The 27,611-nt window shown below is 45.1% G+C and overlaps 2 protein-coding genes across 4 annotated transcripts; one reads left to right on the plus strand and one right to left on the minus strand.

Moving 5' to 3' along the window:
* Positions 1-141: 141 nt before the first annotated feature.
* CCT5 (chaperonin containing TCP1 subunit 5) lies at positions 142-10,738 on the minus strand. The gene is made up of 11 exons (XM_080933551.1): positions 10,554-10,738; positions 7,529-7,589; positions 6,936-7,100; positions 5,320-5,518; positions 4,067-4,259; positions 3,841-3,990; positions 3,357-3,476; positions 2,620-2,805; positions 2,390-2,527; positions 2,098-2,278; positions 142-316 (listed from the first exon to the last, which is right to left on the minus strand). Exons 1-11 carry the CDS (start codon positions 10,656-10,658, stop codon positions 189-191), a joined length of 1,626 nt encoding a protein of 541 aa, XP_080789677.1. The 5' UTR covers positions 10,659-10,738; the 3' UTR covers positions 142-188.
* A 221-nt stretch (positions 10,739-10,959) lies between these two features.
* Positions 10,960-25,302, plus strand: ATPSCKMT (ATP synthase c subunit lysine N-methyltransferase). Of its 3 annotated transcripts, none has more exons than XM_080933852.1 (5): positions 10,960-11,092; positions 13,922-14,199; positions 16,175-16,312; positions 17,809-17,859; positions 23,759-25,300. In XM_080933852.1, the coding sequence occupies exons 1-5, from the start codon at positions 11,083-11,085 to the stop codon at positions 23,924-23,926; spliced, it is 645 nt and encodes a 214-aa protein (XP_080789978.1). In that variant the 5' UTR covers positions 10,960-11,082; the 3' UTR covers positions 23,927-25,300. The 3 variants fall into 3 exon arrangements, with proteins under 3 accessions (XP_080789978.1, XP_080789977.1, XP_080789979.1); XM_080933851.1 differs by lacking the exon at positions 10,960-11,092 and adding an exon at positions 11,119-11,615 and having other exon boundaries at positions 13,705-14,199; XM_080933853.1 differs by lacking the exon at positions 10,960-11,092 and adding an exon at positions 11,455-11,756 and having other exon boundaries at positions 23,759-25,302.
* The last annotated feature ends 2,309 nt before the right edge of the window (positions 25,303-27,611 follow it).

Genomic DNA, 27,611 nt, shown 5'->3' on the forward strand with positions numbered 1-27,611 from the left:
GCAGATGAAGAATGCTTAGACATACAGTGAATTTGGAAACTGCAATCACATCCTTCACTCTGAGTGAGTGAAGTTACCAAACAGCTGCTTTTATTCCAGCATCTACAGCCTGAGAGGACTAGCAGTAACTGCAGACGCAGCACAGCATGACACACCCTTTATTTAGTCTCAGTGGTAAATGGTACAGTTTATTCTTCAGACTCTCCAGGCTTACGGATGTCATCAATCTTCAGAATCATCCTGACCATCTGTGTGGCAAGAGAGATCTGCTGCTTCTTGCCAATCAGGGTTTCTATGACATGCTGATACTGCATATCTGGAAAACAAAACACAGCACACAAACGTACTTAGCAACAGGCAGCTTCGACCTAGCAAAGTTAGGAAACAGCTGCAGTCCACAATTTTACAAACCTATGTCAGAGATAGTCCTGGTTAAACCCAACAGTTCATCAAACAGAACAAAAGACAGGAACGTGGGAGACGAACGTATAGGGAGAAAACAGGATGTGAGGGCAAGAGTATTCACAAACATCACATACCAAGTGTTACACAGTGAAGTAAAAATGTAATTTATCTGTAAAAGGGGGGGCCAAAGGTGACTCACTGAGCATCAAGTGCTCTTACAGAGAACCCGAGTTCCTATCGCCCACACAGCAGCTTACATCAGCCATTTAAATCCCCGGATCCAGCGTACCATTCTGGCCACCAAGGGCACAAGACAAACACATAGTATACACTTAAATGCATGCAGGCAAAACACTCACAAGAAGCAAGTCTTCACAAATAAAACCCTAAACTAAAACCCCAAAGCTGCAGCAGTAAACTGGCTACAGTGCCTGGTGTCACTTCCCAAGTACTGAGGACATGAGTTAGTGGGGACAGGTAGAGCTCATGGTAGCTGGACAGTCACATGACATCTCAAAGCACCCAGAGGAATAGTAGTGAAACATTTCTCTGTAATGTTGAATCAGTGCAGTTCTTGTCAGAACAGCAACACAGGCCACTTAAGAGGTGCCATTTTTCACAGACCACATGAAGCTCAAGAAGGAAGACCAAGGTGCAGATGCTTACTTCTCAGAAGGGGCAACAAAAACATTCACAGGAGGAAATACGGAGGCAAAGTTTGAAGGAGAGACTGAAGCAAAGGCCATCTAGAGACTGACTGCTCCACCTGGAGATCCAGCTCATATATAGCCACCAAACCCAGACAATATTGCTGATGCCAAGAAGTACATGCTGACAGGAGCCTGATATTGCTGTCTCCTAAGAGGCTCTGCCAGATCATGACAAATACAGAGGTGGATGCTCACAGCCAACCATTAAACTGAGAATGGGTCTCCCAGTAGAGGAGTTAGAGAAAGGATTGAAGGAACTGAAGGGATTTGCAATTCCAAAAGAACAATACCAACCAACTAAACCACTATCCAAAGAGTAGAAGTGGACGGACCCACGGCTCCAGTTGCACATGTAGCAGAGATTGGTCTTGTTGGGCCTCAATGAAGAGAAGCCCTTGGCCCTGCTAAGACTCGATGCCCCAGTGTAGGAGAATGTTAGGGTGGGGAGGCAGGAGGGGGTGGGTGGGTGCCCTCATAGAAACAGGGGGAGGGAGGATGGGAAATGTAAATAAAACATAAAAACATCCAAAAAAAAAAAAAAAAAAAAAAAAAGTACTGTTATATCATCATAAAAAAGTTGCTGTTTGTTTTGGATGTTAGTGTAGACTAAACCCTGGTTTCCCGCTGGGTGGAGTAGCTATTGTCAAATGATTTTATAATTTTCAAGTTCTGTGGTTGAACTGGATTTACCACAGGACTTCAGGTTAAGGCCAGCCCTTCAGCACAGAAGTGCAGCAAAGTTTCAAAGCTAAATGTCTGCCACAGAGTTAAAGTCTTCCAAACACTCCACAGCCAGGTGGCAGGCTGTGAAGAGACTTCTCTGTATGGCATCAACAGGTACCTGTGCTGTGGTTAAAGTCCTACAACCAACGATGACACTAAAACCCAGAACACAACTGTCCCAAGTGCATAGTCTCGTAGCATGTACTCTGCCTTCCGTGCCCACAGAAACGCGCTCTACTCAGCCCAACAAGCAACTCACCGTTACTGCCCTTGTGCAGACAGTCAATCCCAAGGGCAGGGTTATTCTCCTTCACTTGTCTGGCTCGAACCTCAGTCATGGTCTGGATGGGATTCATGCCACTATTTTCTGCAAGGGCCATAGGGATGACCTCCAAGGCGTCTGCAAAAGCTCTCATGGCATACTGTTCCAAAGTTGGGCACTGGAAAGACACGGGCAGGGAATGCACTCGTCTCAGAGCAAGCTTAATTAACTTCGTCCCTAGGACGTAAATACAGACCTCGGCAGTTCTCACTGCTGCTCTGTCCATTACCTTGTCTGCCTCTTGGCTGACTGCCAGGGCACAGGATATTTCAGCTGCCCCTCCTCCATACACAACACGGTTGTCACGGATGAGGTTCCGGATGACACACAGGGCATCATGGAGGGACCGTTTTGCTTCTTCAATGATCTGAGGAGAAGGCCATGTCTTAGTTCCTGTTGCTGGCAGAGCAGGTGCCTGGACCGACTGAACCACCTCCCCGACTCAAGGACGGAACTTACCATCTTATTCCCTCCTCTGATGAAGATGGTCACAGCTCTAGAGTTCTTACACTGCTCAATAACCAGCATTTTGTCTTTCGTAGTGCCAAACGAGATCTCCTGCACCACACCAGCAAAGCCCAGCTTCTCAGACGTAAGCTCTGAGAACCGTGGGACAATCCGTCCTCCTGTTGCAATGGCGATCAGCTGTCAGGATGCATCAGAAGACAGACAGATGTGGTCACTGCCAGTGAACTCCCAATTGGAACCATAAACCAAGTTACATTTAGCCTAGGACCACCTGGTTTACCAGGCAGGCAGTGTTGTTAGAAGACAGGCTCTGCGGAGGTGGGTGGCACTGGAGGTGGTGGCTGGTACTCCCCAGCTCTATTACTGCCAGCTCAGCCCAATCTTACTGTCTGGGTGGCCCTGTCTGCCCTCAAGCTCACATGCCCTGCACTGCAGAAGGAGAAGGAACGAATGGTTTGTCCGGAGCAGTGCTTAGCAGAGCTAGTCCTATTCTGCTGTCACCGACGGGCACTGGACAAGGCTTTTCTTGGCTCTGAAAGCCAAATGGGAAGCCCAGAGAGTTGCCTATGTAACAGCAGAAATACAAAGCACTGTACAGTTCCTTTCTTTAAGCTGTTGCATTTTGCTGTGCTGTGGTTGTTTCAGGCAAGTGCTGTTGAAGTGACACTGAACCCATGCACGGCAGGCTTGCCCCACACCTACCCAGGGTCTGTGTGCTGGTCTCCTACCTCAATCTCAGGTCCTCCTACCCAGCGAACTGCGGGCAGGCCGTTCTGAAGAAGTAAATGATTGGCTTCATCATCAAAGCCCCACTGGCAAATAGCTAGGTTAGCACCAGTTTCTTTAATCTGGGAAAAGAAATGTCACAATTTTAGCAATAACACGTTGGTATTTGTCCTTGTTACACGATCCAACAAAGGGGAGATGCACAGCAGTGTGACGTCAGTGCAATCAAAGGGACAGCAAGGCCAGAGAAGGCCTCGATCTGCTCCTTCTAAGAAGAGCCAATGGGAACCACTGGCTTTCTAAAACATGCTTTAATTCCTGTAGCTTCACAGCGGCCACAAAACCAACTTCTTTGCTCATATGCCATTTGTGTTTTCGCATTGTGGTTGTTTTTGACTGACACTCAACACAGGCTGCACCTTGTGCTACTTGTAGCTTTGTGACAAAGCCCCGTGCAGTCAGCTCAGGAAGCACTCCAGGTCTTACCTGTTGAATCATCTCTTCAAACTTCTCCTTTTCGTACTTCTGCAGGGCTTTGTAGTCCTCCACAGACGTGACGTCCAGCTTGTGCTTTGTCTTTGGTTTAGGTGGTTCAAACGGACATGTGAGGATCGCAATCTTAGCGTCCGTCACTTTCTATGGGGAGAGGAAGATCACCTTAAGTGGGGGGCTGGAGTTAAAGCAGTGTTCGAGTACAGGAGCACTCACTCACTTTCGGCATCTGTGGGTGACTGAAGTCCTTATCGACGATCACACCCTTTATGAGCTTGGTGTCCTCCAGCCGCCCACCTACTTTGCCTTCCACTTTGATGAGCTCAAAGTCAACATCTCTCCTCTCCATATCTGCCACTGTGAGGACGGCATTCACAGCAATCTCAGCCATTTGTCGGTGACAGCTGTTAACCCTGAGGAAAACACAGTTTACACCGCTGATATGAATGCAGCAGCCTAACCACACCACACACCCAACAGCACTTCTAGGAAGACCAGTGCTACTTTCCAAGTTCAAAGTGGACCGGGGTCAGTCACAGTCTAGGCAAAGCAGTAAATCTGAGCTGTGCAAACCCTTTGTGACTTGAACGTCCAAGTCTTGAAACCCATTCGTATATTGCTCTTCCCCTGGCTGCAGGATCTTCTTACCCACTCTAGCACCTCATCCCTTCTCTGGCCCCGTGTTCTCTCAGACACTGAACAAGCAGTCCTCAGGAGCCTCACAGCTCAGATTCACTGCATTTTCCTTTGTGCCAAGACCATTCCCATTTTCCTGCTAAACTACCAGCTCACACATTTAAGTACTGCTCACAATATTAAATGACTAACAAAGGGTCACGAGGCTGGTAAGTTGGCTTAGCAGGTAAAAGTGTAAACCTGATGATCTGAATTTGATTCCCAAACCCACATGGTGGGAAAGAGCAGACTTCTACAAGTTGTATATACACACACAAAATAAATGGAAGCAGAAAAGCAAGGAAGAGTTGAAATGGCAAAAAGAAATACTGCCACAGCAAAGCCCTACTATGTGCAATTAGAAGTAGCTCCTGTATATGCAGCCGAATGAAGTCTGCACTACAGAGAGGAGCATTTTCTGGCCGAGGTTGCTAGTTTTCAGGAGCAAGAGTAGACAACGTCGACAGCAATTTTAAGACAGGAAGGTCAATTTTAAGACCATCCTTCTAATTACATTCAATCTTTAGATCAGGACATTTGCTTACTGAATAAAAATACAAACGTTTTCCCAAAATGACTTTCTAGTGCCAACGTGATGAGAAGGGTGAGTCAGAAGAATCTTATAGTCAGTCATGTGATCCAATAACCTAACTGGCAAATCCAGTCTCCAAACAACACAGGGAAACAAGCGAAACCAACAGAAACTTGAGCAAACGACACTGCTGCACTGTAGGACAGGTGACAGTCCTCAGAAGGGAAGGCTTACAAGCCACAGCACACTACCAACAGGACACGCACACTTTGGAGCCCAGCGTGGTCTTTGCAGTCTGAATCAGAGGCTCAGGGTTGTTTATGTCAACAAGCACATTATCACTGATCTTGTCCAGATGCTGGATAGCAATCCGGGCAGCCTGTTCGTAGCCATCAGCGATTCTGATTGGGTGGATGCCTCGGTCCAGCAGCTGCTCAGCTTCTTCCAACAGGGCACCAGCCAAGACTGCAAGCAACAGAGCAGACCACCAATTCAAGATACACATTTTAGGACAGTCCTACACGCCACCCTGAAAATCACAACATTCTAAAACTCGGCTGGATGTCATCCAGGGCTGTTGTTGAAGAGAGGAGCCCCCCCCCCCCGTTTTGATCATAGTCAAGGTCCAAGGCTGCCCCTTAAAGGTGGCTTAAATAAGAACTTAAGATGGGGGGTAGAGTGAATTACTGCCAACACAGTAATTCAACCGAGATTCACAGTAGGAAAACTGCCTCCCAAAAGTTATATTCTGACTGTGTATGACTCTCTCCACAATAAATGTAAAAACAGATGCAGGTTAGAAGCTGGTCTTTGATACTTTGTGGGTTCTTTTTCCCCACTCTTTATCCCACCCCCCACCACCCATTACTAGATGGGAGAGAAAGAAACAAAGATCCCTGAAACAAATCTCTTTCCTTTTGTTTCTTCTTTGATCAAGGCTACTAACAAACTGCAAACAACCCGCCTAAACAACCGTCCACTACTCCCCCATCAGAACTCTAATATTATATACCCTTAGAAAAGTTACCAGCATTTCAAACATCACACAATTGAAGAAACTGAGGCTGGCTAAGCCATGCCTCTGTTAGAGCAGGAGGCAAATCACAGTATGAAGCCACACCCAATGACTTTCTCTAAGTAATCGAAACTACAAAACTGTGACTTCATAGGCCCTAATGCAATAGCATCATTTTAAATGGAAAACAGCAAACTGGGTTTCTGTGGCAAGGGACTTCTGCTCAGTGAAGGAAGCCTGGCTTTTGGAAGGCTAATGAGTATCTGTTCTCACCACCAACCCTTTCCATCTTGGTGACAGAACTGAGTTTGGCTCTGCTAATTTAAAACCACTGCACTCCAAGTATACCCTAGAGCAGTGCTTGGGAAATTATGGCAACTCCAAAAGTGTTAGAATAAATGATTTTAAATTAGCCAAAGCAAATGTAACTCTGCATATGTTAATATATCTCCATTTCCTTTCATTTGTAAAGCAGTTAAAAATTATGCTTACTTCTGTATATATGCACATGCACACATGGGTGTGAGGAGTTAGTTGGAGGCATTAAGGCACACCCCACTCTGTATTTTGGAATGAGAACCAGGGCATTCTCCCAGTGCAATGCACAATCTAAACTATGCCCAGAACAGCTATCTATCTCACAGTCTGAAGCACACATTACAGCAGGCTGTCCCACCTGCTGGCAACCCTCCCAGCCTCCTGCTGTTCCCCTCAATACTCACTTTCCAAAGTCTGGCCCACTTGTGCAATACTGTGCTCCCCAACTTCAGCCTGCCCCCCACTGTATTCATGATGCCGCAATGAAGAGACCTTCTCATGACACTTTTAAACAACCTCTTAAGTTAGAAAGGCCGTTTCATTTCTTACCAACCACTCCTGTGGTCCCATCTCCAATTTCATCATCCTGGGATTTGGACAGTTCCACCATAAGCTTAGCAATCTGATGATCGACATCCATCATGCTTAAAATGGTGGCACCGTCATTAGTGACAGTCACATCGCCATCCTTATCAACCATCATCTTATCCAGTCCTAAGAGACAAGAGTTCAGAAGGAAGTTGATCAAAATAAAGTATACCCAGTACCAGGAACTATAGGGGTCAGACCATCTTACTAGTTCCTACTACAAAATTCACAAGCAAAAAAATAACCCAACACACAAATATCCACTAGCTAATCCAAATTCTACACGGGAAACAGTCTAAGTGTCTCAACCAGAGAAATGTGATCAACCACCACATAGAGCACCATTAAAAACAGTATCAACTCCAGACACAGAGACTCGCTCTGGAACATACTAATCAAGTGAGGAAAAGCCTCTAACAAAAACTGTGAGTGCACGGTGACAGAGGAGCAGACACCTCAGCATCTTGGCTGTACCAACTGGGCCATTCACCGAATTTCTAAAAAGGCACTGTGATTTCAAACCTTTATTAAAACTATCAATGGTTCTCTCTCACCGTTTGGTCCCAGTGACGTCCGCATTGTGTTTGCTACAGCTTTGGCAGCCATGATGTGAGACTAAATGAGACAGAAAAGCAAAGACCCAGTTACATGTCATTCCAATAGTTTAAGGCACACAGCTCATATTTTCAGGAAAAGAAAAAAAGACTTGGGATTTAATTTCTAAAATCAAATGTCTACATCAACAGGAAGGGCTGACTTTGTACTAACATTCACAATTATAAGCTTTAGTGTCAAATGAATTACATCTAACTAATCATCACGGGAGGAAGATAGGCTGTCATCATCTTGAACTCCAAAATCCAAATATAAATAAATATGTAACAACTTTAGTTTCACCAAGGCTTACTGTAGAGAAATATTGCACATTGATCAGAGGTTATCCTTGTTAACATTTTTAGTAAACACTACTTTCAAGAGGAAAGTTTTGAAAGATGCCTAAGAATTGAATATAAACAACTCTATTAGGCACGGAACCCAGAGACTGCTCTTTTATAAGCTGCTCTAAAATTTATCTCGTACTTGTCAAAAATCCCAGTAACAATGACAGACCAAAATGAGCTGTGAGCGGTACTAGAGTAAGGGCTAGAATTGCAGCTCACGATAGTGACTGTCTAGCATGCTCATGAGATGGGTCAATGGTTAAGAGCATTTGCAGTCTTGAAGACACAGGGTAAGTTTCCAGCACCTACAAAGCTTTCAATGATCTATATTCCAGTTCCAGGGGATCAAATGCCCTCTTCTGGCTTTCACTCAAACCACAATGCACACATACAGATGAAGGTATGAACACATACACATCTCTTTATTTTGCAAACCCGCCTTCATGTTTAGTAAATACCAAAGGTTCATGTATGAAGAACATCTAGATGTAAATCTATTTTTATTTATGTCTAGATCCCATGTCATGTAAAACTTCAGAGGAGAAAAGTGACCTTTACCCATAGGATGTGACCTCCCCATGGCAAGCATATATAAGTTATGACACTTTTACCATGTCTTTAACTTGGTCATCTTGGCTCCCTCAGACCCAGAAGCTCTAAAAGATTGGGGCCAACTCCACGTCCCTAACCAGAAGAACCTCGGTAATCAAAGGGGCTGATCCAGAACACACCATCTAAACAATACTCATGCTGTCACCATCCTAGTAGGCCTTTGACCTTGACCCCATGGGAACGCAGCCCACACTGGTCTGCTCAGCAGCTCTCACATCCTGTGAGCCTCCCCAGACTTCACTGAAAGGCCCTCCCTGCTCCTACACACACCTGGCATTCTTTTACCATCACCATCCTGCAGGACTCCAAAACCAGACGCTTCCCACCGCCTAGTTTCTAATCTCCTCCTTTTCTAGTGCCCCCAACAATTCTAAAGGTTTACACCACTCCTGTACCTTAAGACCAAATCAACAGCCTTTCTTGCAGAGCACTTCAGGCTTTCCCTGGGTTTCCAACTCATTTTCCCACCTGCAAGATGCAGATGGATAAACTCCTGCTAGCACAGAAATACTGGGCGCTTTCAGAGCCGTGCAAGTACACACTCATCACTGAAAACAGGCCACAAAGCAAACTCATCTGGTCTCTGCAAACTCTGGTGCTCTTAAAATGTAACCTTAAAGTATGGATTCATAATGGAGTTTCTCAACACCACCACTGGAAAATGTCTCCTGGGGTGCCTGAAGATACTGGACATCCAGACTTATTTTTGGTTGGCTAAACTGGTATGTACTGGCAGAGCCAAAGAAACAGCTCAACACTACAGAGTAGTCCTCCAACCACAGATGATCTGGTCTGAACACCACGGCTCACCTCACTGCTCGGCACCGAGAGCTTTGACTCAGTTGGAGGTTGGGTGAAGTTATAACTTCTCTACTGTAGCCTTGAAATCTTTGGCAATTTCTGTGACCCTGTCCCTAAAGTACCTAATTCCGTAAACAGGACCCACCCTAAAAGATGACCAGACACAATAATCCATGTAGTTAACACAAATAGCTGACACAACAAAACTGTTAACGTGAATTATACTGGTAAATTTTCTGCCTGTTGGAATTTTACTTTATCTGCAAGTCCCTAAATAGGAGAAAGGTGGAGTTGAATACATACCTGAAAGCAAAGAGAACCAAGGTCTACCACACCTCAATGGCTATGTCCACTCCCTCAGCCACTCCAAGACACACCTGCTAAGTCCTTGGTATGACTGAAAATCCAAGTCAACATGGGCACCCCAAACCTGGAGGCACGGCACAATACAACCTAAAATGGGACTCCCTCCTTCCTTCGAGCCTTTTGTGGCAACACCAGTGGTTGTCATTCCTTTCTTACCTGGGATCTAGCATTGGGTCTTGACCTTTCTTATTTCTTTCCTTCTGTAAGGCATTTCCTTCTATTGAACACTTAAGCTCTGCTTTCTCTCAACAGAACTTCTTTGTTTCCCTTTTGGGGACTAACCTAATTTGCAGCCAACTGTGTTCCACCGAAACTGTCTCCTTCCATTCCAAAAATTACCACGCGTTTTCTGGCCTAAGGGAATTTAGGATCCCTTCTGAATACCCAGCTCTGGGACATTTCAAGTGTGTGTGTGTGTGTATATACGGTAGTTCCTCCTATCCCAAATTGAAAGACCTCCCTGCACCGTCATTTATCATCTTTCCTACAGCTAGCCATTCGGTCTGTCCTGTGCACGTTTTTCACACTTCTCACTGATTTTCCTTTACGGGGCAGCCTGGTGTCTAAGGAACAAGACATTTACAAGTGCTCTAGCGCAGGCCTGCTCCCCAGGAGCGCTGAGGGATGCAACCCCCACCCAACTGAAGCCGCGGACCGCTCTCCCTACCCCACCTTGGAACTAAGGACTCTAACGCCCTCTCCCGCACCCAGAGAGCGGGTGTGAAAATAGAGCTCAAAGGGGCTCCCCAGAACCAGAGATCCCTTTTGGGCCAGCACATGGCCGAGCTGCTCCCACGCCTGCGCAGGAGCGCTCCGGCCGCCTCCCTTCATGCCGCTGCCTCGCGATTCAGGCCGTTACCTTAAGGGCCTCAAGCCCCATGAGACGGGACTTGCGATCCTGGTCCTTGATAATGAGAAAGGGGCGCCCATACTCATCGAAGGCGAGGGTCCCCACGGACGCCATGGTGGGCGAACTAGAACAAGCACTTTCCAATAACCGGCGGGGACCACTCGGGAAGAGAGAAGGGACCTCCTCCTCGCGAGAGGACGCAAAATCCCGCGCATGCGCAGTACAGACCGCGCGATTTACTTTTCAACAGCGACTTTTTTTACGCCACAGAGTACATTCTGGAACCCGCCGCTGTTGGAAGTGTCTGTCCTCCATGAACCGAGGGGGGTGTTCCAAACTTAGAAGGCAACTTCTAGAACACAAATGCGACTAGACCCAATTCACTCACTGATTCAAGGATTCCAGTTTTGAAAGTTCTGAATACAGAACTGCAGCGGGGAGCTAATTTCTTTAAGACATTTCCCTTTTCCTTTAATGACCACCCCGGCTCTGAGACGTTGGTAGATTCCACTTCCGGTTTCTCCGGAAGTTTCGTGCGATGGAGAGAGGTGAGGTTTGACCGGCATGGCGGCGCGCTACACAGTTGGCTGTGGCGTGGGAACGCTTGGGGATCGGGTGCGCACGAAGCACGGCCGCGGTGTGGCTGCGGGCGCGCGTGGCTGCCGTGCTCTCCGCCCCGCGCCGGCCGGTGTCTTCTTGGCTGGGTCGAGGCTACCGCAGTGCTTAATGGCGGCTGCTGTCCGCCCCTCGGTGCACACAACTCAGCCCGATTCTAGTCTTGCTGGAATTTGCCCTGTCGAGGACTAACTGGCTGCTGCCTTGACGTTATTGAGTCTGCGGCTTTGTTTTCTTTTCTGTCACGACAGCAGTAATAATAATGATAATAATAATAATGCCTACTTAACAAGGTTGCTGTGGAGAACGTGCCTGGTCTTCAGCACGCAGTATTTGTTTTTAACTTGCCAGGTTACGCAGACTTGTCCACCGGTGTCCTGCAAAGGTGGAGACGAAGTAGCACGGCCTGGTGCTCAGTGTCTTGCCCCCAGCGTTTTGCTGTTAGAAAGATAGCCCGTAAGGGTAATTGCACTATACGTTTGCCAGAAATCACGATTCATTTGATGAACTCGGGTTTATTTGTTACGGATTTCCACTATCTCCACTCGTACCCCACAGAACAGAAGCTGTCCCTGTCTTATTGTCGGTTGTTATTAGGTACTGAGAATTAGAGTGCATGTAACAGCACAGACCTGAAAGCTAGCCTACTGTCATACAGGTGGCGATTTGTTAATCTTGCCTAATATCTAGCTCTCTGTCTCCTTAGACTCAGTGATGCTCTTTTGGGCTTTAAAAAAATTCAGATGATGGATTCTGCAATTCATTTTGCTTGTTAATTTGAGAAGAATAGGAAATCTCTAACGTGTCCTCTGAATTTTTTTTTTTTTTTTGTCTGAATGCTGTCTAGGATAATTCCTAGTTGACATGTCAGGACAAGTTTTTTTTTTTTTTTTTAAACAAAGTTTCATTATGTTATTTTCATATATATAGTTCTGAGTCGTGTGTGTGTGTGTGTGTGTGTGTGTGTGTGTGTGTGTATGTGTGTGTATATATATATAAATATATATATATGAATATATATATTTATATATATATATAATTATCTCATTGTACCTTGCCATGGCATATAAGTAACAGTTCCCATTATCCTCTCCCACTCCTCCCACTTGGTCCTTATTGTTCCCCAAATAGTTATTTATCACATAGGTGCATATATCATAAAGTCTAGGTTCCACATTAGAAAAGATGTAGTATCTTGTCTCTTCTTTTGCCCCCTCTTATTTCCCCTCCCACCTTCAGACCCCTTCCTCCGACACATACAACACAACACACAAACATACAAACAAGATTCTACCTCTGAGAGAACAAGATAGTTTGGGTCATTAAAGCTGAGTGAGCTCCATGTGTGTACATACCTCTATCCTTTCCTCTGTTGGTGGACATCGAGCTGGGTTCAGGGAAGACCTCAAGGATGGCACCGCCAACAAAGGCACTTGTTGCCAAGCCTGACTGTGCTTGGTCTCTGGGTCCCTCATGGTGAAGGAGCGAGCAGCCTCCCTTTTGGATCACAGACTGCCTTCCTGTTAGGCTCTTCTCTGCTCCCACTGATCTTCCATGCCCTCAGTCCAGATTCTCTGCTTAGGTTCCTTCTGACGCTTCCTGCATCCTTTGCCTCCATTGGTTCCTACAACTCAAAGGCCAACTGGGAGACCTGGAGTCCCGGGTCCCATTATCATCTGCCTTCTGGCTTTGTGGGATGGTACATGTGTCTATATGAGACAGACCTTGGGCCATCTAACATGTGTTCAAATGTCATCACCCAAACTGGTGCCATGTGATCGGTCTATATGCTGGAAATACTTATTTAAATAATAATACTTATGTTCAGCTGTAAACATGAATCAGGGCTCGACAGCCAGCCAGCCACTGGGGTCTGGCTTCTTTCTTTCAGTCTGTGGTTGTACCTGTCTTTTGCCTGGGTGGGTGCTGGGAATCTGCTTGAAAAGCAAGCACTTTATCTACTGAGCCATCTCCCTGGCCTTTGCAAGCTAGTTGATATAAGTCACCTTTGAAGACACTTATGTAAGTCCAAAGTTGAGGAAATAAAGTAGTGGTTACTTAGGGCAGGTGGCAGAGGGTGGGTGAGGAGATGCAGCTGACGGATAGAGGGCTTCTCGGGCAATAAAAATCTGTAATTGACTGGGGAGGGTTACACACACCTATACTAAAACTCATTGGATTGTACATGTTAAATGGACAAGTGTATTTGTATTAGTTCTGTCCCAGTAAAGCCTAAATCACTGGGTTTCCAAGCTGAAGCTTTCTTTGTTCAGATTTTCAAAATGTGAAGTCTTATGATTAAAACTTGCAGTAATAGATACTGAGATAATGCATTTATTTCTAGAGTCCTAGACATACTAAATCAGTGCATTGGAAAGATGTCAGTCTTTCTTTAGTATTAAAGAACTTTTCCAAATTAACTTTGCCAGTGGGACTTAAAAGTCACTGTAGAGTTTTATACGGTACTCACTAAACTTGTCCTTTAAAAGGGATTAGTGGGGCTGGAGTGTTGTTCAGAGGTTAAGAGTACTTGCTGCTCTTGCAGATGACCTAAAGTTGGTTCCCATCATGCATGTCAGGAAGCCACAATCACCTGAAACTCCAGCTCCAGAGAATCCTCTTCTGGCCTCTGTGGGAAGACACACAGACACACAGACAAAGCCTGAGTCAGTGTCATCAGAGTTGTTGAGAAGTTGTAGCCTTGGTTTTCTCATGTGTGCTCCATATGTTTCTGCTTTCTCTCAATGATGGCTCAAACCTAGAAACGCCTGAGGAAGAAAGGCAGTCGGGCCGTGTTCTTCCTGCAAGTCCGGAATCTGACAGCCCGAAGACGAGCAATTGGGGGTTCTTGATTACTGGGGTCATTGGTGGTGCACTGGTGACAGCGTATGCTGTGACTACACCATTTATCACTCCGGCCCTCCGGAAAGTCTGTTTGCCATTTGTGCCTGCAACTTCAAAGCAGGTTGAAAATGTTGTCAAGATGTTGCGACACAGAAGAGGACCCCTGGTGGACATTGGCAGTGGTGATGGACGGATTGTGAGTTATCCTAGAACAATTATAGGTTGGATCTAGAATTTAAATTTCCTGCTTTTTCTTATGAGGCTTCTGCAAAGATTTACCAAATGTGACAGTTTTAAAAGTGTGTTTTATTTTGTGTTTGGCTAAACTGTTGTACCACCAGCATGTGTTCAGAGTTTATTTTTCCTTGATTGATTTTTTTTCCTCCCTGGAGGAAAAGAACTCTGTAAGCATGCCAGATAGAGAGAAGCAGTTAATTGCTAATTATAAAATAATCTATTAGAATTTTTGGTCCAGTAAAGGTATCGTGATCACAAGGAACATGCTGACCATGGAGTTTAATTACCTTTACTCTTGTGCAGCTTAGATGCTTGCTTTACGTTTCTCTGTATTAATACATGAGAAAGGAAGAATTCCTAGGAGTTGGCAGAGAGTTAAGTAAGAAAAGTGAATCTCTTCACATTGGTGAAGCCGTGATTGACTGGAGATAGGAATTCAGGATAGGCATAACTGCATGTAGCTGTGGTCCCAGAACTTGGGGGGTGGAGGCAGGGGGATTATGACTTCAAGGCTAGCCTCTTTTATATACAGAATTTGGGCTACATGAGGCTTTGTCTAAAAAGAAATTCAGAATTTTAGTGGCTTCAGCATGTGATCCCGGCCTGAATCTCTGAGTAAAGAAAAGGTCACTGTGGTCCTCAGTGAGACAGGTGGCCACACCCTGAGGAGCAGGAGTGGAGACAAAGGGAAAAGGCCTGTGCATTTTTGTACAGACCAGCCAGAGTGCACTACCTTCACTAGGCTGGTGGACACTGGCTTTGTGGTGGAGACCTGAAATCATGACAGAAACACTAATGGCTCTCCATTAGCTTTAAAACATCTCATATACTGTGGCAAAATATTATAAACTATAGTATTTACCACCTTAGCCATTTTTAGTTCTGTGATATTAAGTGATTTCCATGGCTCGGTTGTCCATCACTGTCTGCTTTCATCTGGCTTGGATGGGCTCGTGAACACCTCTTCCTTCTAAGCTAGAAGCCTGACCGGCTTTATCCTGTGCCGGCAGCCACAGCTGCTGGGAGCTCACGAAGCTGTGGCCTGGGGAGGTTATTTTTATTGCTCATTATCTGTCTTGCACTTTCATTTTCTCTGCTCTGCCAGCCATTGGTGCAGAGCCATGAAAATTTTCAGCCATAATTTGTTGCCTCCTAGGGTTTGCTGAGCCAGAATCAAGGCTACATTTGTCCAACATGACCCTGAGTGTTTCTCTCCTGATACTCAAAGGAAAGTCTTTGACAGAATGGAGGAAACTTTGTGTTGGCCATTGTCTTGTTTATGAAGGATAGGACTTCAGATAGAACACTTTTTACGTGCCATCTTCATCACAGGGGCTGTAGTCATTTTAAAGCTTATGTCATTTATATAAAATAAAGAGTGACATTGGGAGACTCTGTCTACGAGTGTCTTGCATTTTGGTCCTGTCACTCCACCCCTTCTCTAGCTCCTGTCTTAGTCACTGTTCTATTGCTGTGATAAGACACCATGGCCAAGGCAACTTATAGAAGAGTTTTGGGGGGCTTTCAGTTACAGAGGGCCATCAGGGTGTGTAGCGCTGCCGCAGGCAGGGTACTGGAACAGTAGCTGAGAGCTCACATCTTACCGACTTGCAAAAGGCAGAGAGGGAACTAACTGGGAATGGCTCGGCTTTTGAAACCTCAACGCTTGTCCCCAGTGCTATACTTCCTCGAATAAGGCCACTCTTCCTAATCCTTTCCGAACAGTTTCACCACCTGGGAACCAAGTATTCAGCTGTGGCCTGTGGGGGCCATTCTCATTAAATCTACCATATTTCTTCTCTCCCGGACCCCTTCCTCTTTCCCAATAGCCCTCAGGAAGTGTCTTATAGTAGGATGGTTTAGAGTTATAAACTGTAAATAAGGAACTCTATACAAAATGACTTCTTTCTTTTCTAACCCCTTGCCACTGTCAGGTGATTGCAGCTGCGAAGGAAGGCTTCCCAGCTGTAGGGTATGAACTGAATCCGTGGCTGGTTTGGTACTCCAGATACCGTGCCTGGAGGGAAGGTGTGCATGGCTCTGCCAAGTTTTATATTTCAGATCTGTGGAAGGTATGTGACAATCCTGGAAGATGGGGCTACAAAAGGTAGCGGACCGTGTTCATTTATGATTAGTATGACTGACAAAGTGTGTCTAGAGAAAATACAGTCAAATGAATATTTTGGCATAACAAAATATGTATGCACTTTATGGTAGATTTTACAATAGGCTGTCCTTTAGTGTTTCAATTTTTTTTTTAGACTTATTTATTTTATCTATATAGTGACTGTAATTGTCAGATACACCAGAAGAGGGCATCGGATCCCATTACACATGGTTGTGAGCCACCATGTGGTTGCTGAGATTTGAACTCAGGACCTCTGGTAGAGCAGTCAGTGCTCTTAACCACTGAGCCATCTCTCCAGTCCCTCCTCAAGTTTTGATAAAAGTCATATGAATGCTTAGAATTTATTGACCAAATTAAAACATTTAAATTTTTCTTATGAAATAGTGAAATATTTCATTTCACTTGGAAATCTTAGTTTATTCTTGATAAATATTTGGCTTTATTCTGTGTGTTTACATCTTAAGAGACAGACAAAGATGGTTGATAGAGCCAAGAGTTTATGAACTATGCTATGGTACCTGCTTGTCCTCATAAGTATTTCTAAATATATTTGTATCCTCTTTTTTCCACGATATTTTTATTATTTGGGAATTCACATCATGTGTCCTGTCACACTCAGCTCCCAGTTCTCCCAGGTTTGCTTTTCTTGTAACTTACTTCCCACCCCTCACCCCCCAAAAAAAAAAGAAAAGAAAAGAAAGAAAAAAAAAACCCCATGAGTCGATTTTGTGTTGTCCATATAGTCACTGGAGCATGGTCAAACCACCAGTGGTCAGCCTCTTTAAAAAACTCGAGTCTTTTCTCATCCGTTTCCCACCATATCCCTCAGCTGTGGAGAGCTACACTTCAGTACCTTATATCTCTACTCTTAAGGAAAACCACAACTGTTGTGTCAGGAAAGCTTCATGACGTGCTTTTCTCAAATAAGAGTTTGCCTCCTTGGCAGCTATGAACGCACTTGGACTTTGTTTGAATTGTGTCTGGACCCCATAGACCTGAATGGTCTCCATAGAGTAAATATGGCTTTTATTGGTCAATAAGAATTTTGGCTGGCAAAGCACTTTTTACCCACTTTTTTCAACTGCTGTCAAAACCGTTTTATTGTACTTTCAGTGAACTGTTTTAGGGAAGAGGAGGAAGATAGGAAACGGGAAGATGCCACAGTGGGAAACAGGTGGCTTTAGGTGTTTGGCCACGAGCAGGGCAGAGTCCTGCCATGAAGGGATCCCAGTGAGGATGAGGAGCTTCGTCCCAGGATGCATCTGGAAAACTGATGCATTTGATTGGCATCTGTCAAAGTGCGTGTGGCAACGTGTTCTTTTTTCTTTGCCTCTTGAGGCCATCCTTTGGGGACTGTGCAAATCAGATGGCAGTGTGGGCTCTTGTGAAACAAGGTGCGTCACTTTGAATTAACCCATCTTTGTTTTCCATCTCCTTCAGGTCACCTTTGCACAATACTCCAATGTCGTTATTTTTGGTGTGCCCCAGATGGTGAGTCTGCACCCTGTTCCTTGTGACCTGCTTGTTGCTGGCACTACTAGCTGCGTGTGACACATCACAACACCTCTCACACAGGCAGAGACAGCTTCCCAGTGACTTGAGGGAACATTGGATTTCAGTTCATTGGTTTAATAAAATACTTACAGACCTTCAAAGCCACATTTTAAAACTTTAGTTTCAGAGAAAAAAACCCTCAGTGATCACCCCAAGACTTAACAGTCACAGATTGGAAACTGTTTCATGAGGTTCCACCAGTGAGTGTAGTGGGTGATTTTTACAGCTGCTCACTCACACCCCACCACAATCACTTGGGAAGTTAATGGGATGTTCCCTTTGAGTTGACCATTCCTCCCATTTTGCTAGAAGATAATTTTCAGGGTGGATGAGCATTGACTGGTTTCAGTTTCCCGCAATTCGCAGATTTGCCAAAGAACGGAGTACTGAACTTTGATTGGGTACATTCAAAGTGAAAATACCACACTATTGTACTGAAAATGGCTTTGCTAGCCTTTGCAGAGATGTTCAGTTGTTTTATGTCACTCCTGGCTTAGAGACCAGAGACAGCAACCCTTTTTTACTTCTCAGAGTTGTAACCATAGCCATGATAATCTTGGCAGAATTACATGTTTGCTGAAATGGCGCTGTATAACTGCTGCGGTTTTTAATTAAAAAAAGGAAATTCAGTTTTTGTTGTTTTATTTTCGTATTTATGCCTTAGATGTTGCTTTCTGAGCTAGGCTGACATGTAGGCTCTGAAGCCCTGCTGCCTTGTCCCAGCTGGGGGCAGCAGTGGCCTTTGTGATGCCGGAGTCAGGGCTGGTTTGCACATGCTGTTTCCTCAGGAGCAGCGTGAGTCTTGTTATTTTGAAAAATACATTTGCAATTATTGCTTATTCTCCTTCATACAGTCAACTTTCAACCAAGTAGTTTCAGCATTTCACTGCTCCCAGGGAAAGAGAGGAGCAGTGGGAATTCACAGGGCATTTGTGTTCCTTAAGAAGAGATCCGGCTAGCATGTGTTCTCCATATGCTGGGTTGGTGAGGGGCACAGGAAGCTCATTTGGCTTTTGTTGAGCTGGAAGGCTTTTTATTTTTATATGTGGAACCCCAGCTTTCAGCCCACATCAAACTTTACTCAAGTGGAGGTAGTGAGGGGCAGGAGAGAATGCTGGCTGGGACGTTAGACACCAGCTTTGTCCTCTTATAGCTGTGTGGCCCTGGGAAAGTCCTTGGCTTGTCTGTGTGAGAATGCCGTCAAAGTGCATGCTATTTCCTTGCGCACCAGTCAGCATTCCTGTCATGGGCAGATGGCCTCTAAACCCAGCGTGTCATGGAAAGTGATTCAGGGGAGCCGATGCACTGACAGGCCCTGGGAGAGTCAGGAGGATCCTCGGGGAAGTGCAGAGGAGGACAGCTGGCACTGTAAATCCTCAGCCATGCCTTTGCCAACTGGACTATTGCTGATGGGACAGTGCATTGATAAGGGGAAACTAGTGCTAATACTTGACTATGTAGCATGTGTCAGAGTGACATTTGGACAAGTGACATTTGGACCTGAAAACACTGCGAAACATAAGCTTATGAAACAAGAGGCTCTTTTCAAAATGTGGAACAAGTTGGTTGGACCTTTGTTAAAACCCTCTGTGAGGCTGGAGATGTGTAGTTCAGGTGGTACAATGTTTGCCTAGTGTGCAGGAAGCCCTGGGTTTAGTCCCCAGTACTGCAGAAAACAGTTGTGCTGGTGCGAGCCTGTGATCCCAACTCACGGGAGCCAGAGGCACAGGATTAGAAAGAAGGTCAGGATAATCCTTGGCCCCCAAACCAAAACACCAACCAAAATAACCCTGTGACTTCTTGCTGTCTTAGGGAAAAAGTTCAACCATGCCGAGGGACTCTGAGACTGGCAATGGAAAGGTCCCTGCCCCCTTGTGACCTTGTCTTAGCCGTTTTCTATTAGTTCTCTGCAGTCATTCACCTTGTCACTCATCACGTCTCCCAGAGTCTGGGGCATCCATTCTCGTTGACCTCAGGCCCACTCTGCCCCTTCCTCTGTGAATCTGTCCACAGTGGTCCCTGAAGTAGGTTGTAGTGCTCCGACTTTCTACTGTGCAGCACCTTGACCCTGTCCTGCAGTGAACATTGTACACTGGGCACGTCTGTGCCTGAGGCCTTGCTCATGCAGTGAGGATAGCAGCTGCACAGGACACAGGACCTCCTTATTACTTGACCCTGTGGTACCTTGTCACTGATTTAGAGGCAGTGGGACCTGGGAGAATGGAGTCAAATGAAGTGGGCCTTTATCCAGAGCCCTAGACAGTTTATACTCTAAGAGTTAAGAAAGGTCACATGAGCAAAGTTCCCATGAGTTCATGGTGTATGCAATCATAAGAACAGGTCACATGTGCAAAAACGTGAGGACCATGCTCTGACAGCTCCTCTGCACTAGTGGAAAGATTATATGAAAGAATACACCATATACTTGAGGAGAAAAATGTTCCGAGGAGTTAGTTATTGGAGGTAGGGAAGGGGTAAGGCAAGGTCAGTATCCCTGGAAGGATACTATCTATGAGTTGTCATCCAGGCTGAGGACCTGCAGTGACAGTGCTGACTCAGTGTGTGCTGGTTGGTAGGTTGGAATGGTGAATGGTGGGTTGGAGAGCAGAAAGTACAGGTGATAAGGATGATGTAGATCTGAGATGAGTCAGGGAACAGAACTTGTACAGGAAGGATGCTGGTCCTTCTGTGGGAAGGAGCAGAGAGCGTAGGGATGGTTAGGATAGGAAAAGATTATCACAGCTACATGGAGGTCAGACCCGAGACATTAGAAATTAGGACACATTATGTGATCTTTTGGGTGTCCAGGTGACAGACTAAGGCTCAGTGTCGTGTGGGTTAGCTGATGAGAAAGTGTCAAATTCTGGCTGCTCTTCGAAGAGAGACTCAGCAGCAGTGGGCATGTTCAGGGTTGGTGAGACAGAGTCCAGGCCAGTTACTGTTGTCCTCTGCTTCCTGGATGTTTGAATCGTCAGGAGCTGAGCCCTCTGTAGCAGCTCAGTGTGGGCTGCTGAAGTCACATTGGAAGTGCTGGGTAAGGAGAACTAAAGCTCAGGTACACAACTGTGGGCAAGTTCAGGGGGCAGGCAGACCTCAGGGAGGAGCTGCCCAAGGCCTGGGCTTTGTCTTGGAAGTGAGGCATACCCAGCCAAGGCTTCAGGAGATCCTTCTGGTAAAGATGTCCTTACTCTTGGAGCCAAGTGGAAGGGGAAGGAGGCTGCCAGGTCTTGGGTCACATTGTCAGACATAGGCCAGTGTTATGCCTTTAGCTGAAGATGATTAAAATATGATGAGTTTGTGTCACTGTGAAACCCATAATTGTATGAATAATTTTGAATTCTATTAGGCAGGCACAACACATTACTGCTTCTCTTTGTGTGTGGTATCGGGACAGATTGATGCATATTTATGTGTAATTTAGTCAGTTAATTTCTTATGATTGAAATAGCTTCTTTCATTTTTAGGTTTATCTTGACTTAGCATATGACAGTTACTCTGAAATAAAAGAAACTATAAAAGAAAAGAATAGTAATGTGAATATGTTTACAATTATCTTTTTATGAACAAAATTACCATAAGAAACCTGATATTTTGAAAAATGCATGTTGTCTCATTCTTTGCATATTTAATTTTTCCCTTAAGGAATAATTTATCTTTTTAAGTCTTTGTTGGCCACTAGAAGAATAGAAATCTTCTCTCCTTAATGGGATTTATTCTCTTGTTATCAAGTCTAATGATACATTAGAATTTTGGCTTATTCTGTCTATATTATTGAGGTTTTCCCAAACCATTTTTATAAGAAGCTGGTCAAGAGTAAAACCTTCACAAGAGCCCTGTTGGTTTCTCTGTCTTGCATAGTTATTTTTAAAGGGAGTAGCTTTTGCTTAGATCTTCATTTTTAAGTATCATTTTTCATACAGGAATCCTTGAGAATCGCTGATCTAGGTTTTGTACCTTTTGGACAGTACAAAAGCTTGGAATCTTTCGTTGTGCCAAAACATAAGGGAGGACTCAAAACATTTAGTGGGAATATTTCCAAAGGATGAAGAAGCTGGATGTAGGAGATGTTCCATGGTCAAATTTGGACAGTTTGAACATTAGTATAGGCAGGGCCAGCAGTGAATTAAATTATTAGATGAGCCATTAGAACACGGACATTCCTATTTGCAATAGATAGAAGTTACAGGCAGGGAGATGGGGGCGGGGGCACAAGAAAGGAAAGCTCTTCCTTGCAACAGAATACTGTCATCTGGAGGACAGACGGAGGACTAACCTATTGTCACTTTGAGTCTTTATGGTAAAAGTTGAGCTCAGTCAGAATCCTCAGTCTGTGCTGCTTCTAGGGCAGAGGTGACTGAGTAAAGGTGTTTACAGTGTTCTACAGCAGGTCACTAAGAGTAAAGGGAGGACAGCAGGTACATCACGGAGATACAAGGTCCACCCTGAGCAAGTGCCTGGTGGAGCCATCAGGGCAGACGAGCCTCCTGGGTTTTTGGAGCTCTGGTCAGTGCACAGGCTTGCAGCAAGGCCATTGCCAGAGACCCACATGTCATGCACTGAGCCTTCGGTAGTAAACTTCAGAAGAAATCCGAGGTGAGGGTCCCTTGGCCATGATCATGGTAGACAAAGGTCAGAAGAGGCTGACGTGGGCATATAGCTGAGTGGTAGAGCCCTCCTTGGACTGGCATGAACGAGACCGTAGGGTCATCTAGTTCCACAAGACAAAACAAAACACAAGTACAATTAGGAGACCAAAACCCATATGGCTAAGTAAAGCTGGCTCCGTGGGTGGTGCAGGACACCACTGAATTGTTATGGGGTTACTGTGGGTAGAATGATATGATTCCTGAGGTGATCCTCATGGGGAACGTGTAAGGAACAGGATTGCTGTGTGCAGCTTCTTCTCAGAAGGCACCGAGGCATACTTCAGGAAGAGGGCTGTGGTGAGCAATGGACCTGCCCTGGTGGAACTCTGCCCTGGGGGGACTGCACATGAGTCTTTTTTCAGTTCTTGCAGCTTGTCTATGATTTTACACCATCTCAATATCAGTTGCTAATTTGTTGATGTAATTAAAACGTCAATACTTGCATCAGATACTAAAAGCACTTTATTGGTAGGTTGGGTAATAAAATTAATTCAAAATTGATATAATCAATTTTGATACAATTGGTACTGCTCAGAAGTTCACTGTTATGGGTGTCGAGGTAGTTAGTGGGAGAGGGGTGCCTGGCATATGTGAGGTCCTGGCTGCACTTTGCAGAACTAACCACCCCTAAGGGAGGACGTGCGTCATCAGTGTGTTATAGACATATTTTAAAGGTGTTTCTCATTGGTAGAATGTGCCTACTTATTCATGGTCTAATTAAACAATATTTCACAAACTAAATGTTAATGCTACAGTGTACTGTTAATTGTCGAGGAAAAAACCCTGCTATTGTAACTCTAAGATAATGTCAGTTATATGGTGTGTCCCACTTTAGAGATATAAAAGTGTAGAAAAATATGTCTTAAATAACTGACACATGCTATATTGGAGTGGTTAAGTAGGTAAGTCATTTAAAATAGTATTTTATTTATTGCTGTTTCACGAATTTTGTTAGAAAAGCAAGAGTTTATGATACATACCTGCTGAAATAGGTTATTTTATGGTTGGCACTAGAAAATATCCCTGTTACTGCTGGTAATGTGTCTTCTTGTGTTAATGGATTGCTGGATAAGTGTTTGTGCCTGAGGTGATGTGTTTTGTCCTATTTTCAGGGCCTTTGAAGTGCAGAAAGGCATTTCCAAGTCTTCTCTGTGGTGTTCAGGGAACCTAATGGCTGTTCTTTTTCACAGATGCCCCAGCTGGAGAAGAAACTTGAGCTGGAACTTGAGGATGGTGCTAGAGTTATTGCCTGTCGGTTTCCTTTCCCACACTGGACTCCGGACCACATCACTGGACAGGGCATTGATACTGTGTGGGCATACGACATGCGTGCTTGTGGAACACGGCGAAAGACATGATCATGAGCAGATCGGCCGGTAGAACCCCTTGGACACAGACAGCGGGGCTGTGGGCTTCCTTGTCTAAGATACAGAGCAAGCTCCTTGACATTGACAAGTCACCGCTGTTCCTCCCTCTTGAGAGCAGGAACAGAAGCTCAGGACATTTAAGTTTAAACTCTGCATTGGCCTTGAATTTGCTGATGGTGACCTTAAACTTGTGGTCCTTGAACCTCTACCTCCCCAGTACAATTGGGACATTCTGGACAGGCTTACTACCTTTGCTGACACTAGGGTGTGAACATATAAGTAAGTGGCACTGGGGGTCAGAATGCTGTCATCTCAGCAGCATGGTTTAATGGTGTGGGTGACAAGGACGAGCACTTACACAAGCATCTGCAGTGTCCTGTACTTTGTTCATGACCGAGACGTATCTCCTTTCTGTAGTTTGTAGTTAAGCTAACTTTTAAAAGATTCAGAGAGATTTAGACTTTATAATACTTACAAGGAATGTTTTACCCTAAGGCTGGCAGCTTACATTCTTCATGGATTGAGTGTGAGCACCTGTGTGTAAATGGACTCTGTAATATGCACATGTTTTAACACTGGGGAAGTTGTGATAAATTGCACATGGCTTTAACTGGCAGTGTTGTATGTTTTAGTGTCACTGTTACTACAATCTAAGTGGTAGTATCTTAGATTTGATGAGGCTTTTCAAGAATGTCCTTGGCCTGGAGAAGGGAGGAGGGGTTAACACTGACTGCGCTCTGGCCGGGGTCTGAGGAGCTGGTGGTAAGGGTGAATAGTCAGTGAGTTTCTGAATCTGAGCTGACTTCCTGTTCCCTTCAGGAGGCCTTGGGCAGTGACTTCCTTACTGGCTGCCACCAGGACAGTGACACACTGAACGTGGGTCTGGGGATCAGCTTTTACACCGAACCACACAGTCTGTGGTCTGCCAACAGTGCTTTCACTTTACACATTGTGGGAAACCTTATGCAGGGAAGTCAAATTATTTCTGCTAGTCACTTCTCTTATTTTATGAGACATTTCTCACTTGTGAGAAAAGACTTATTTAGATAGAAGACAAGGGAACCTTTGAGTGAATAAACAGGCGTCATAGATCTGGAAATGGATATTGCATGTGGCAGCTCATCTGCTCTTGTCAGAGAAGAGATGGAACTCGGCTCCTACATCTGCGACCTAAATCCCACATGTCCTAATGGGACTCTAGCCTTAAAAGATGGCTGAACATTTAGCTAAACTGGTGAAATCAGGAACATTTGATATTTTCCTGTAAGTGAGGACCAACCGGGGACGCATGTTCCATCAGTCATGCATGGCACGTCACGCCTGTTGAGGCTCTGCTGGTTCATCATGAGAGAGCTTGCAGGCCTCTGTTCCCGGCACCTGTAGAATGTAGAAACACACAGCAATTTTTAGTGTGTGTGAAGAAATAGATGCTTTGTATGTTTGTGAGGAACACACGGAAGGTGTGGGCATTAAATCATTTGCTGACTGCTGCTCCCCTTAGCTCTCCTGGCCTCGGGTTTTCCCTGGAGAATCAGGTGTTGGTGGGAGCACAGACTTTGCTGCCCCATTCTTCCTCTCGCCTCCTGCTCTAGTTACTGCTGTAATATTCCAGACACTTTTGAGAGGGATCAGCCCTGCTCCTTGCCACACAGATGTGGTGAGGAGATGTAGGGTCTTTGGGACCTTGGAGGTATTTCACAGGTTTCTATATATGTTTCTGATGGGTTTGAAGGCATCAAGCTGCAGTCATTTATAGTTTACTATGGTGAGACTCAACGGATGTCAGGTCCTGTGACCTCAGAGATCCATAGAAGTGTACTGACCAGCTTCTTCAAGGCTGTGAACTATTCTTTAAGATGGTGCTTTGTTAGGTAAACAGTGTGACAAGGAACTTCTGTACCGGGAAGTATGGCTTTTCCTCTCTGGCTAGATTGAATTTTTATTGGTTACTAGGTTAAGGACACTGAGTTTGTTCATGAGAGCTACTAAGTTAAATGCCAGAAATACAGTTCATGTCTAAACAGATTGGGATCAGGGACCAGTGACAACTTGATAACATCCAAAGCTAAAGAAGCTAAAAGCTCTTGGGCCAGCTTTGGCCTGGCATGTGCAAGGGCCAGTGCCACCACCCAAGGAGTCCTTGCTAATGAGCCAGAGCTCCTCAGTGTGCTCCTCCGCCCTGGTGTAAGGCTGTGCTGAGAGCTTTGGAGAGCGTTGAAGAGCCTGGCGCAGATGTGGACAAGGAGAAATGTGCTCCATGGAGTCACCTGAGGTTAGACTTACCCTGCGTCAAAGTTTCTTCCTGTTGACAGAAAGCGCTGGACAACCACTTGGTGGGGATGTTGCAGAAGCAATCTTTGCAGCACATCTGAGTCATGAAATGAACCAAAGTGACGGTTTTCCCCAGTCTTCCTAGGGCCTCCCGTATCATTTGAACAGACCTCTAAGGTCAATATATTCTGACAAAACTTCCCATCCTCACAGATGCAAGTTTCTCAAGACTTTTTTTTTTTTTTAAATAAAATTTTTGCAAAGCAAACTGGTCACAATGTTGAGATGCTAATGAATGAGGTTAAATTATACCAGAACAGCCATGAAGTGAAGCTCGGGAATGCTGGGCTCCAAACTTTTGGGAAGTGGTTTAACTACAATGGACAAAGCTCACTTAAAAAATACCTTTTATGTTATTGTATGTGTGTGTGTGCGTGAGCGGGGGGAGTCGGGAGTTAATTACACACGTGTTGGTCAGAGGACAATTTATAGGAGTCAGTTTTCCTACCATGTGGGTCCTAGAGATCAAACACAGATCATGGGGCAGGGTGACAAGGGCCTTTTACTCACTGAGCCTTTTGCTGGCTGGTGGACACAGCTTTTGAATCCTCTCATCAGTATAGTTCACTGATGGTTCCTTATCCTCCTTTAAGGGATGCTGTCCATTCCCAGCCCTGTCAGGAGAGCAATCGTATGGACACCAAGCATCCTTTCAAACCTCCCCTGTGCATAGTTGGCTGGTGGACGGTTTGCTGGCTGAAAGAGGCAAGGAGCTATTTGGGCTCCATGATAGATTAGGGAACTTGAAGGACGGGCACAGACAGCTAAGGCCGAGGTCAGAGGGAGTTCAGGGCTCACTGGAAGGACAAGTTGACTTCGAGTCACAGTCCCAAGTAGGAGGAGCCAGCCCACAGGACCAGAGGCCCTTGGGAACAGAGCCCAGTCTGCCCTTATTTGCTGAGATCAAGGGAACTATTCCTGGAAGGACACCATTTATAAAACAAGTAATTTTTAGAACCAATAAAAATAGCTTTTGCTCAAACAGGTATTAAGCACAGGGAACTTCTTATCCCTAAAGATATGTGGAGCATAAATACTTAAGTAGGAAGGTGGGTGTTTGTGTAAAGGAAAGAGCAGCTGCGTCTAAACAGCACAATGATGTCTCTCAGCTTAGAAGCCTCTAGTGGCTGGAGAGTCCTCTTAGGCAGAACACCTTAGACTGAAGCGCTCTGTAATAATGACACATTATGAGTCTCCTGGAAGCCGCATACTTGTGACTCAATGAGCTAATACAAATTGAACACGAGCAAAAGGACCGTATAACTTTTATAGGTGGGGAAATTAGAGGTCTTATTTTTCTAATTTAATATTATGGCGTGAACATTATCCAGGAAGGATTGATCAA

Source organism: Micromys minutus (genome assembly GCF_963924665.1).
Source record: "Micromys minutus genome assembly, chromosome: 20".
NCBI lineage: Eukaryota > Metazoa > Chordata > Mammalia > Rodentia > Muridae > Micromys > Micromys minutus.

Bases quoted from the DNA above. Each gene is read 5' to 3' on its own strand.
- CCT5 (XM_080933551.1), bottom strand. From the start codon at position 10,658: ATGGCGTCCGTGGGGACCCTCGCCTTCGATGAGTATGGGCGCCCCTTT. The intron at 3,991-4,066 runs GTGAGTGAGTGC...CTCTCCCCATAG, and splicing joins GTCACCCACAGATGCCGAAA to AAAGTGACGGACGCTAAGAT. The intron at 2,279-2,389 runs GTAATGGACAGA...GTGTCTTTCCAG, and splicing joins TCAGCCAAGAGGCAGACAAG to TGCCCAACTTTGGAACAGTA.
- ATPSCKMT (XM_080933853.1), top strand. From the start codon at position 11,663: ATGAACTCGGGTTTATTTGTTACGGATTTCCACTATCTCCACTCGTAC. The intron at 11,757-13,921 runs GTACTGAGAATT...GCTCAAACCTAG, and splicing joins TTATTGTCGGTTGTTATTAG to AAACGCCTGAGGAAGAAAGG. The intron at 17,860-23,758 runs GTGAGTCTGCAC...TCTTTTTCACAG, and splicing joins TTTTTGGTGTGCCCCAGATG to ATGCCCCAGCTGGAGAAGAA.